General features: G+C 43.4%; 1 protein-coding gene and 1 pseudogene across 2 annotated transcripts in view; both read left to right on the top strand.

Annotated features, from left to right (window-relative positions):
* tbc1d32 (TBC1 domain family, member 32) overlaps positions 1–12102 on the top strand; it is a 56935-nt gene extending 44833 nt beyond the window's left edge. The window contains exons 29-34 of the mRNA XM_084149346.1: positions 1325–1394; positions 1792–1907; positions 2448–2602; positions 3645–3785; positions 7894–8082; positions 11686–12102. Coding sequence (XP_084005472.1) covers positions 1325–1394; positions 1792–1907; positions 2448–2602; positions 3645–3785; positions 7894–8082; positions 11686–11805 — 791 coding nt within the window. The 3' untranslated portion in view covers positions 11806–12102. The remainder of the gene's footprint in view (positions 1–1324; positions 1395–1791; positions 1908–2447; positions 2603–3644; positions 3786–7893; positions 8083–11685) is intronic.
* Positions 4373–5610, top strand: LOC311106729 (SERPINE1 mRNA-binding protein 1-like; annotated as a pseudogene). The gene has a single exon. The product of its transcript is annotated as an SERPINE1 mRNA-binding protein 1-like (transcript).
* Positions 12103–13095: the final 993 nt, after the last annotated feature.

The raw sequence follows: 13095 nt of genomic DNA, 5'->3' as shown, positions 1-13095 counted from the left end.
TAAGTTCTACAGCTGCACCACTGAGAGCATCTTGACTGCAACTGCTTGGCATCCGACCGCAAGGCGCTACAGAGGGTAGTGAGTACGGCCCAGTACATCACTGGGGCCGAACTCCCTGCCATCCAGGACCTCTATACCAGGCGGTGTCAAAGCGCCAAGTCTGTGACCAAAAGGCCCCTTTTATTACTTATTTATTTATCTTAATTGTTTTGCACTGACTCCCTTGCACACTCACTAAACTCTACCCACACACTCACACACACAAAACACACACACATGCATATTGAAGCCATACACACACACTCACAGACACACTTCCACACACGCTGCTGCTACTCTGTTTATTATATATCCTGATTGCCTAGTCACTTGTACCCCTACCCACATGTACATACTGTATTACCTCAACTACCTCGTACCCCTGCACATTAACTCGGTACTGGTACTCCTTGTATATAGCCTTGTTATTGTTTTTATTGTGTTACTATTTCCTTTTTTATTTAGCAAATATGTGTCTTAATTAACTCTGCACTGTTAATTAAGCATTTCACTGTGAAGTCTACACCTGTTGTATTCGGCACGTGACCAATAAAATTACATTTGTATTTAATTTTATGTATTCTTTCTCCGCTTCGCTTGCTTATCTCAAACAAACACTGGAGTCTCTTTGTGGGCTGTAGCTCACAATGAACGGTGAATCGTAGAAAAGGTCTAAAGAAACTTGGAAAAGTCAAGAAAACCATTTCTCTCTCACACTCCCATGCCCTGTTTTGTCCTTTCCTCCGTGAAGTTATTCCTTTCACCAAATGGCCAATCAGGGGAGCAGCTGTCATATCCTGTGCGGTTTAGCTCTCTTCCCCTCTCCTGTCATGGCTTGTGATTGACATTAACAACAGGCTCACAGATTTGCTCAAGTCGAGGGGCTGCCATTATGTGGTGGAGAGTCATTTTCTGGAGTTCCTTCACCTCACTCCCAGGCAATGGAAGATGGGAGAGAGAAGCCATTCATCTCCATTAGATAGTAATTTCAATCAGTGAGTGGCACTGATATCAATAAGTAGGGAAGAGTAGTTTCCATAGAGCTGCAGGTGTCAGTCTGGGTTTACTTCACTCTCATCAAGGTAATTTTCTCAATTAAAGCATGCATTGGTTTCTATGATGAATACAAAATACTCGTCTGATCGTCTCTGTGATGTATCACTTGATGCGAGATTAGGGTTTGTGTCATGCCGCAGTCATTGAACTGAAATGTTTATTGATGCCTGGGGAATGCGAGTGAGTAAACCCCTGGTAATTTCCAGTTCCTTTATTGCGTGTTTTATAGCGTCGGAGAGCGGCGTAAAGACTGGCAGCCTGTCGTATGTGGACCAGCTGGGGATTCAGGCCTCTCTCAGGTAACGCCGTCTGCATCCTCAAAGTCTGAACCTCCCAGCTTTGTTCCAATCCCCCCAGTAAGCACCAGCCATTTTCTCAGAGAGGGTAGGTACTCAACGGCCAATAAAGATAAAAAAAAACGATTATTACAGAATTATATGGTGATCAGCGGTATTGCAGAGACATTCTAGAACAATATGTAAACTTTCTATGAACTCAAATAAGATATTGCATACTCTTTGTGCAATATGCTAATGAAGAGATGAGCATTAAGACAAGGCTCATTTATACTAATTATTTCCTTCTATTAACCCTAATTGTTCTGATTGCACACCACATAATTTGTTAAATAGATGAGTCAAAGTGTGATCTACAGTAGAATCCTGAATGTTTGAATTTGCGTCTGTTTGTTTGTAGGTATGGGAGATATCTTAAGTTACTGAGGGATGACTCTGAGCAGGACCTCTGTCTTTTGATGAAGCATTGCCAAGAGCTCCTCTCTCAACAGAGAGCCAAACTCACGTCGGAGCTTTGTATCCTTATCAGCTATGTTCGACTATTCCAGAGTCAGTAAAGTGATATCTATTATTTTCTCTCAGAGGAAGAAGAGATATTTTACACCTGCCTAAGAAAAAAAGACATGCGTTGCTTTTTTCAAGGATGCAACATGAACACTCGAGGCTTTCAGAAACATTTTCCTCAATAGAATGATACTTGAAGTTCTGCTGAGATTCCTCTCTTTATTCCCTGATAAGAGCCTCTCATGACTATGCTCTGTTTTAAATTCAGATTCATACGTCTATGTTTATCATCATGACTGGTCGCGTCCACTCCCCTACAGTATGTGTCTGTCAATCACATTGCGTCCCGCCTCGGGCCCCTCAATCTTTAACCCCTCTCTCCTGCCTGCTGAGACTGACCTGTGGTGCGCTAGGTAAGATGCTGTGGTTGTTATAGTGGCCCTGACATTACCCCTGGTCTGGCTGTTCTGCTGGGGGGCCATGGTGATGTCCAGTCAGACAAGCCCAAATGTTGCACTCTGTCAGAGCCTCTCCTTGACTCCCCTCCACCAGACACTCTGCAGGGAGCCTACCCTGGCCACGACTGGTTCGCCTCCACCGTGTTCCTCATCATGGCTGGAGACATGGAGAGAGCCCTCCGCCTTCTCCTCCACCTCTCCACCCTGCTCACATCAGCCTTCCTCTGGCCCGCCAGGCTCCACGGATCGGTGAGTCCAGCAGCCCACCCTTCGCTCTCCCGGGAAGGGACTGAATACCAAGCTGCCTCCAGTCTGATGGATAGAGCGTAGCTGTTTTTCCTTTTCTCCCCCTGCTCTCTCCCTCTGTTTCTCCCTGCCTTCTATTTGCATGCAGCTTTGGAAGTAATCAATGAAGAGGACGGTTAAAGTATGAAAGGAGATAAACACTTCTTTCATTTGGTGGGTGTGTGTAATGAATCCTGCTGCAATTGGATTCTTATGAAATACTGTCATTTGTATGGCCATACATTGAAAAGATTAGTAGCATTTTAATGCTAAATATTCTCACCTTAATTTATGCACCACAAGCCAAATCATACACGTTTTGAGTTATGTTTTCGTTTGTATCTGTGTAGACTAGGGATTCATAATACTGCATGTTTTCTTGATGGAAATGGTGAATATGATAAGATTATGGTGGAATAGTCATTATCATTGTCCCCATTTACATTTGGAAGCAGCAATCTCTGGCTGCTGATGACGGTGAATACCCAGCCGTTAATAGAGTTTCAGCAGTAAGAATATGCCTTGGAAATGGTGGAAGAGTTTGTACAACTGATTACAATTCTTCATGGCTCTGCCATCCGAGCAGCAGTGCATGCAAATCAGGATGTTGCCAGGCAGATGGTAGTAAGCACACCATGTCGCAGATGAGGGAGAATTACTAAACAGCGGTAGGTACAATCCTCTGTAAATTTGATGCGGTCGATGCTGTCAATACCTAGGAGAACAGAGGGACAAGTAATTAAGTGATAGTAGCAAATTTATACAGTGTACCCAGGGAAACACATACACGCACGCACACACACTGCATTCTCTGAAAGCATTGGGCTCTGACAATTCTGTTGTTTTAAGGAAATTGAGGAGTGAAAATCAGACCAATCGGCTGTCTGCTGTCGGTTTGTGTGGCATTTGACGTTCACATTTGGCAAGTTTAGCTATTATCCTACAGATCTTGGTTTTTGTAGTTATTTCTATGCTTTGTAAATCTGAACTTTTCTTCACCTTTTAGGTTCACCTCCCCATGGAGATTGCTCAGTCTAGCATCCATCCAGTCTACTCATGCACAACACACTATGTAGAGATGCTACTGAAGACTGAAGTGCCTCTGGTCTTCTCTGCCTTCAGGATGTCCGGTTTTACCCCCTCCCAGGTACAATATCACCCTCTGTCCTTTCACTTTTCCTCTCATCAGGATCGTATTATAATCAAATTGACACCCTAGGGGCCATTTTGACCTTGCTTATGACCATTAAAATGGGATAGAAATGAGTTTTCATGAAACAGCATAATACGTTTTCCTCAAGGTGACAGTAGTACTTATTCTCCATGTAAAAGTTCAGAACTGAGGCTGCAGAATCCCTCTGTTGTTCAGCTTGCCACAGTTGATTCCCTTGACGTAAACTTTCATCCTCAAACAAAAAGTTCACCTTGAAAATCTTGCTTTTGATCTCATCTCCTTTTGGCTCAGTGTTTCAGGCGGACTGTCATCTCAGATGTAATATGTGTCAACAGGGAGTATAAGCCAAAGAGTCTCTCACAATAAAAAAGTTTATAATATAGCTTTTAAGTCAAAGTCATTGGGTGCAAACTATTGAATGCACTTCCTCCCAGTTTCCCAATCACAGCTCTATATATAAATAGAGGTATATTTCCCAGCCATCTTGTGGCAGTATTTAGGGAATTGTTCGCACCCAGTCTCGTAGAATCGGAGGTCAATCCCGCTGAAGGGGCGCCATCATGCCCGGACAACTGCAAGAAGGCTTCAGCTGCGTCGTAACGAATCGGTTTGACCAGCTATTGAACGATGAATCAGATCCGTTCGAGGTGTTAAAGGCGGCGGAGAACAAGAAGAAAGAGACGGCTGCAGCTGGTATCACCAAGTCAGCAGCCCAAGCTGCCAAGCAGCCCAAGAAAGAGTCACAGAAGGACAGGAAGAATCCGCTCCTTGACAAGAAAGATGAAACTCAGGCTCCAGTACCTCTGAAGAAAGAAGTTATCAGGCGGGTGGGCCGGAGGCCGGACCAGCAGGGCCAGCCTGGCACCTAGGGCGGGCAGGGGGAAGAGCGGCCCACCGGCAACAGGAGGCCGGACAACAGGAGACCCCCACGCGAGCGCCGCTTCGACAAACCCCTCGAGGACAAACCCGATGGCGGAGAGAGATGAGAGTTCTCTGCAGACAAGCCTCTAGGAGACCGGCCCCCCAGAGGGCGTGGTGGCACCCGTGGTGGGCGTTGGGGACGGGCATGGGCTGGGGCGACGGCTTCGACTCCCGCGGCAAACGAGACTTCGACAGACACAGTGGCGGCGACAAACCTCAGAAATCTGAGGAGAAGCGCGGCGGGAGTGGCACTCACAACCGGGGGAACCCCAAGGATGAAATGAGTGGTGATGCTGAACAGACTACTGCCCCTGAGGAAACCCCTGAGGGAGAGGAACACCCTCCTGCTGACTCTGAGAATAAGGAGAACGAAGTAGAGGAACCTAAGGAGGAGGGCCCCAAGGAGATGACCCTGGACGAATGGAAGGCCATGCAGGACAAGGAACGTGCCAAGGTGGAGTTCAACATCCGCAATCCCAATGAGGGCGCCGACAGCAAGTGGAACAAGGGCTACGTGCTGCACAAGTCCAAGAGTGAAGATGTCAGCGACGAAAAGCCTAAAGACAGACCAGCTGTGATTGATACTCCAGAGATTGAAGCAGACATGACCCCCCTGTTCAAGGGAAACCCTGATGAAATCGGCCCGGACCACCACTTCCGCAAGCCCGCCAATGACATCACGGCCCAGCTGGAGATCAACTTTGGAGACCTGGGCCGCCCTGGGCGTAGGCGCGGGGGAGCCCGTGGAGGAATGGGAGGCCGCGGTGGAGGAGGAGGCCGATCCGACCGTCCGGCTCGTGCCGGGGGAGTTCGACCCGAAAAGCCGGGTGGATTGTCCGACGAAAAGAAGACAGTCATCCATACCATTCACACCTGAGGACTGATAAAAAGACAAAAAAAAAGAGAAAAAATGACTTATCTTGTTACACTGAAGCAAGTTATTGGTAGAAGTTTTGTATTTAGAGACATGATAGCAGGGATGTTTTCATACATTATTTGTTTTTTTTCAGAGAATATGCGTATATACTTCATGGATATTTTTTTGTATTGCTGCTCGGATATATGCATTTCCAAGATAGAGGTTGAAGAGTGTGTGCGTGTGTGTCTATTTCCCCCGCGAGTCTTTGGCTGGCTTTCCTCATGACTTTACCTGAATATTTTGGGGTAATCTTAGACAAGCTTTTATTTTGAAGGGGTGACTTTTAAGTCATGCATTACTCAGATGTTAAACGTACAATACATTTTAGTACCTTTGTACTAAATCTATGAACTGTGTTTTTAAAAGTCTAGTGACTCCTTAAGCTTAATATGTTTCTGCTTGTCATGCAGTGAAAGTTGATGCCTCCAGTTTCCTTTTTGGTTTCCTTTTATTTTCCTATTGATAGCTTGGCTCTTGTTTTTCTGGTGGACCAGTGGTTGGTGTGCTTTATCCCTGATCCAGATGTTACTACTTGTGTCTTTAGGGCAGCCATGGCCCAAATGTGTTTCTAGGCTGGTCCTTGTAGGTCGTACAGGCTATACTATTAGAAACCTTAGGACCACTATGCGAATATATTGTATTTTTGTGTGTGTGTGTGTGTGTGTGTGTGTGTGTGTGTGTGTGTGTGTGTGTGTGTGTGTGTGTGTGTGTGTGTGTGTGTGTGTGTGTGTGTGTGTGTGTGTGTGTGTGTGTGTGTGTGTGTGGTGTGTGTGAGTGATTGGGTTGAGTGTGAATGTGAACAATAGTTACTTAAACACTTGAAGTACTCCCCTGCCACGAACTTGACATTCTCCAGGAACTTGACCACAAGTTCAAAGCAGCTCAGTTTGGCCTGAAGTAGTTTTTATTTCTGAGAACATAGTTGTTTCTATCTAGGTAAGATAGTGGACTGTGGACATATCTTGCACTTGGAGTATTTGATAAATGTAGTATTCGTAGTCCTAGCTTTTAGAGTTTGGAAAGAACATGTTCCTATCAGCACCAGAACTCTGAAGTGAAGCGTGTTAGTTTCTTCCCCTCTTGTGATCATCTTTGCTGTTTTTTAATTATTATTTTGTTATTACTACAGCCGCACTACTGCATAATTTGTCTGAAAGAAGTGGGCCGTTCAATGTGGAGCAATCGAGTGCTACAGAATGTATGACTGCTAATCGTGCTTATAGTCATCTGTGTCTTGCAAGGTTTTATTGCCCCGTGTAGCTCAGTTGGTAGAGCATGGCGTTTGCAACGCCAGGGGTTGTGGGTTCGATTCCCACAGTGGGCCAGTATGAAAAATGTATGCACTCACGAACTGTAAGTCGCTCTGGATAAGAGCGTCTGCTAAATGACTAAAATGTAAAATGTAAATAAATCCAGTATATTCTTTGCCATAAATGAAAATATGCCCTAATAAATTACGTTTTGAAAACATGACAAATCAGGAATCACGTAATGAATCTGACCTTCAGATGAGGTCACCTTCATCAGGAATGGCAAGATATTATTGTGCACCTGGGTGCCTCGTTAAAATTCCAGCTGCAGCTATGCCACATCCTTTGGAGTTGCTAGGAAGAATATTCAGAGAACATAAACATATAGAGTAAATTGCAGTGTGGAGTGGGTGGGCAGAGGTGGAGGGCCTAGCAGAACAGGCTGGGACTTGAGTTAGTTCTGTCTGACTGAATAGTTCAAGTTGAATGTCACTTCTTTCCCTTCAAAATACTGTCATTGAAAATACCTTGAGAAGACAATGCATTCTCAACATGATCTTGGAGGCCCAGTTAAAAAGAACTGTAAAGGGTGTCCAGTGTACTGGTGATTCTAACAAGAAAACAAATTAGGATTTGTCATTGTTTTTATTGGTGCATTACATGAGCTTGATAGTAATCCATTATGCATTGGAAATAGCTATTGTCATCTGCGTGTTTCAGTATCCTAGGTAGAGTATTAAGTCAGTTAATTATGGTTAGAGTCAGAATGTCCAGTTATTTTTCATGTAACCCCAGTAGGTAAAGCACATGGTAGACTTACAACCACTCTGCATGCTCCACAAAGCTACTGCATCAAAGCCTTAATACTATTTTCTCCAAGTCATTAGATTAAAAAATGCATAACCCTTTATTTTCATCACTTCAACCATGTCATTTTCTGGTTTACATTCTTTATATCATTTATTAAATGTGTGGGCGGGTGTTTCTCCAGATGTGTGTGCAGTGGCTGGGCCAGTGTTTCTGGAACTACCTGGACTGGCCTGAGATCTGCCACTACGTGTCTACCTGCGTGGTGATGGGGCCGGACTACCAGGTGTACATGTGTGTGGCTGTGCTGAAACACCTGCATCAGGACATCCTGCAGCACACGCAGACCCAGGACCTGCAGGTCTTCCTCAAGGTGAGTTTGTCTACCTGGGGTTAGTGAATCTGTCTTCAGCAGATAACAGCAGTCCCCGCTCCATCAACAGACAGTCGTTTGAATAAAAGATCATGTTATGGCTGTCTCTGGAGATATTCTTGTGATGAATTGTAGCATGGATTTTTTCGCAAATACAGCTTGACAGAAAGACGCTTAAGCAGTCTCTTCATTGTCCTCGGTTCAACTTGGAAAGTTTGAAACATGCTACCTTGTAAATGCTCATTGAGGTTCACACTTTGAACAATAGGAGAACGGTTTTAGGCAGACTTCGGATGGGTTTGTTAGGTTTTGTACATATCTTCGCCTGCTGAGTATATCTATATTTCATCTAAATAAAACATTGAAATGGAAATGACTTGTTACAATTGTTCTTGATATCAGTCTGCAGCTTGATGCGGTGGAAGACACAAAGTGAAAAAGCATTGTCAGTGACTCAGATGTGGCATGAAAAATTGAAAATAAAGCCTTTCTTTGTTCATCAAAATTCTAAAGAAATTGCCTGTCATTACACAATGCTGCCATAGGTTCTCAGCCAACATGACTTGGCTTTTTCAAAGAACTGCTCCGAAACATTTTCTGAAGTGCCTTCCAACATGTCCACTTCTGCCCCCACTTACTTCTCTCTCACAGTAAGAGTAAGAGCTAGGCTGCAGTACAGTTTTGGTACCTTACTTGCTGTATGAATTCTTATCTGTTCACTCTTCACTATTTCCACGTTTGACGGTGTTTAAATCAAATCAAATCAAATTGTATTTGTCACGTGCCGAATTCAACCGTTGTAGACCTTACAGTGAAATGCTTACTTACAGTGAGGGGAAAAAAGTATTTGATCCCCTGCTGATTTTGTACGTTTGCCCACTGACAAAGAAATGATCAGTCTATAATTTTAATGGTAGGTTTATTTGAACAGTGAGAGACAGAATAACAACAACAAAATCCAGAAAAACGCATGTCAAAAATGTTATAAATTGATTTGCATTTTAATGAGGGAAATAAGTATTTGACCCCCTCTCAATCAGAAAGATTTCTGGCTCTCCGGTGTCTTTTATACAGGTAACGAGCTGAGATTAGGAGCACACTCTTAAAGGGAGTGCTCCTAATCTCAGCTTGTTACCTGTATAAAAGACACCTGTCCACAGAAACAATCAATCAATCAGATTCCAAACTCTCCACCATGGCAGAGAACAAAGAGCTCTCCAAGGATGTCAGGGACAAGATTGTAGACCTACACAAGGCTGGAATGGGCTACAAGACCATCGCCAAGCAGCTTAGTGAGAAGGTGACAACAGTTGGTGCGATTATTCGCAAATGGAAGAAACACAAAAGAACTGTCAATCTCCCTCGGCCTGGGGCTCCATGCAAGATCTCACCTCGTGGAGTTGCAATGATCATGAGAATGGTGAGGAATCAGCCCAGAACTACACGGGAGGATCTTGTCAATGATCTCAAGGCAGCTGGGACCATAGTCACCAAGAAAACAATTGGTAACACACTACGCCGTGAAGGACTGAAATCCTGCAGCGCCCGCAAGGTCCCCCTGCTCAAGAAAGCACATATACATGCCCGTCTGAAGTTTGCCAATGAACATCTGAATGATTCAGAGGAGAACTGGGTGAAAGTGTTGTGGTCAGATGAGACCAAAATGGAGCTCTTTGGCATCAACTCAACTCGCCGTGTTTGGAGGAGGAGGAATGCTGCCTATGACCCCAAGAACACCATCCCCACCGTCAAACATGGAGGTGGAAACATTATGCTTTGGGGGTGTTTTTCTGCTAAGGGGACAGGACAACTTCACCGCATCAAAGGGACGATGGACGGGGCCATGTACCGTCAAATCTTGGGTGAGAACCTCCTTCCCTCAGCCAGGGCATTGAAAATGGGTTGTGGATGGGTATTCCAGCATGGCAATGACCCAAAACACACGGCCAAGGCAACAAAGGAGTGGCTCAAGAAGAAGCACATTAAGGTCCTGGAGTGGCCTAGCCAGTCTCCAGACCTTAATCCCATAGAAAATATGTGGAGGGAGCTGAAGGTTCGAGTTGCCAAACGTCAGCCTCGAAACCTTAATGACTTGGAGAAGATCTGCAAAGAGGAGTGGGACAAAATCCCTCCTGAGATGTGTGCAAACCTGGTGGCCAACTACAAGAAACGTCTGACCTCTGTGATTGCCAACAAGGGTTTTGCCACCAAGTACTAAGTCATGTTTTGCAGAGGGGTCAAATACTTATTTCCCTCATTTAAATGCAAATCAATTTATAACATTTTTTACATGCGTTTTTCTGGATTTTTTTGTTGTTATTCTGTCTCTCACTGTTCAAATAAACCTACCATTAAAATGATAGACTGATCATGTCTTTGTCAGTGGGCAAACGTACAAAATCAGCAGGGGATCAACTACTTTTTTCCCTCACTGTACAAACCCTTAACCAACAATGCAAAATAAGTGTTAAGTAAAAAATAGATGTTAAAAAATGAAAATAATTAAAGAGCAGCAGTAAAATAAAATAACAGTAGGGAGGCAGGGTACCAGTACAGAGTCAATGTGCGGGTGGTAAGTGATAAAGGGAAATTGCATTAGTCATTTTGATGGATTTTCAAACAAAGATTGCCATTATCAACTACAGAGAAAGAAACAGGAAGAAATGTCACTCCATTAAGTAGGATGTTCTTCATGCTAATCTCACATTTGTCATGATGGAACTCTCATGTTTTGACGGGGTGATTTAAGTGAATGTGCTCCCGAACATAGATAACAGGTCTGCCTTATATCTGGCAATGTACTCAAACACACAGACCTTGTACCTGTACCTCTCTACATCATTTAAAGCATGAATATAAGGATGTGAAATTAGCTTTGCAATTGTTTGCTCAGGGTTGTTCTGTGTCATTGGCTTTTGGGGCTATATTGTAAAAATTCAGGAAAATAGAATTAGCTTTTTGATCATAATTTAAGGTTAGGCATTAGGGTTAGCAGTGTGGTTAAGGTTAGGTTTAAAATCAGATTTTATGACTTTCTGGCTGTGCTAGCTAGTGACCCCTGCAGAGCTGCCTCCAGGGCAAGATTCATGACAATAAATGCCAACCTGCCCTTTGGGTGCTGTGTTCTGTAGGTAGCAAACAGAATACACTTGCACTGCACACATCGAGTTTCCAGGGAACCCATCAAAGTTTATTTGCTCTGTTTTTCATTTTCATTGTCTGTGAACTTGAGAATCAACATAAATGACGTATCACTCCGAGAGTAATTATAACACTTTAAATTAAGTTGCTGACAGTACAAATTACCTAATTAAATGTTATTTTGTCCCTAGCATTTTGGCCACGATCCAATTGGGGTTGTTAAGTTGTAATTAGGCCATACACATACTGGCTGCACTATTACAGGTTGTTAAAGTCCATGTTGTTGTTGGTTGTATATTGCTATGCCACCCCCTTTAACACACACACACACACACACACACACACACACACACACACACACACACACACACACACACACACACACACACAGCCCATAAAGGACTGGGCTAGGAGCCTAACCAGAGTTGTTGTGTTCTCTTCTCTCCCCTTGGTTCCCATCAGGAGGAGCCCATCCAAGGCTTCAGAGTGAGTAATTACCTGGAGTACATGGAGGGTCTGGAGCGCAGTTACAGAACAATGGTACTGACAGACATGAAGAATATCTCCCAGAGAATCAGCTAGCAGTGCTAAGACACACAATAGCCTCCACTCACCAGGCTGCACTGGGACTGGGACTGGTTATAACAAGGTAAAGGCTTCTCATGATGGGATTAACCAGCGTGTGTACCTGGGGAGTCTCATACTACCTGTTGTATGGATTGAGGAAACATTTGATATAGTGTATGCTCTCTGTAAATGTTATTTTGTTATCTCTAAGGTCTGTTAATATTCCTCGCCACATTTAAAGATGGCATATAATGTATGACATATTATTTAACAGATAGGGATAATGTTATGAAATACATGGTAATGAACTTCTTGCTTGATGTACTGTCTTGTCTATTTACGTCTTCATGGATCTTCTTGAAATGTTATGATCATTCTCTATATTAATCCAACCTTAAGGGCATATGATATTTACCTGTAAACCTACTGACCTCTATTATCCGATATAACCACTACTAATACCTCCACTAGACAATATGATGACTGTTTGGTCACGCCTTTTCATTATAATTCTACTCGTCAATGCATTACAGATCCTAAGGTCTTAACCGTAATGGGAGGTATACGGTCTGTATACGTGCCGCCAGTGTAGCTTACCAAGTGGCTCTATGTTATGGGTCCAATCTCCTCATAGAGAGGCTTAATGATGACCATTGAGAGGCAACGTGTTGTTGTGACAAGGCTTAGTAAACAGCCCCTCTCTCTTTTTCAGCTGAACCATCTGATACGAACACCACTGAATAATGAATGAGATCATTAAAGCCTTTGGTTTCTCCAACACAACTGTTAAATATTATATACTGTTGACCATCTACATAGGGCAAAGGTCGATAGAAATCAGTACCACAAAATGTTTACCCGATAAGCACTTGACGTGACGTTTAAAAGTAGTTAGACTTTTTATCTTTGATCTCCATGTATTAAATAAAATTGAGCCTCCTGTCTAGGTTTGATTATCTGTCGGTTTCCTTTCTCCCCTGTTGGTACGACCCATAATTCCATTGTGCTAAATCAATTAATTTTAGTGTAATGAGCTGTTTATTTAAATTATGTGAAAAATGTCATTATTGGCCAACACTGCTGCATCTGCTGGAGATAGCGCTTAGATTACATTTTAGAAATGACAACAGCAACCTTTACAGTAATGATGAATCTAATAGTTAATCTCAATGATAGACTTTAAATTACAGGAACTAATTTGAATTGGCTAATTAGTTATCATTACACTGATTGTGGTAATTAAGACACACCCTCAGCTGCTGTGCGATGCTACATGAGCCATGCCAAGCCTTCTCTTTGCAGATT

Source organism: Coregonus lavaretus, assembly GCF_964263955.1.
Source record: "Coregonus lavaretus genome assembly, chromosome: 31".
Taxonomy (NCBI): Eukaryota; Metazoa; Chordata; class Actinopteri; order Salmoniformes; family Salmonidae; genus Coregonus; species Coregonus lavaretus.
The sequence above is the reverse complement of the archived record's forward strand: the minus strand, read 5'-3'. Positions and strand labels throughout refer to the sequence as shown.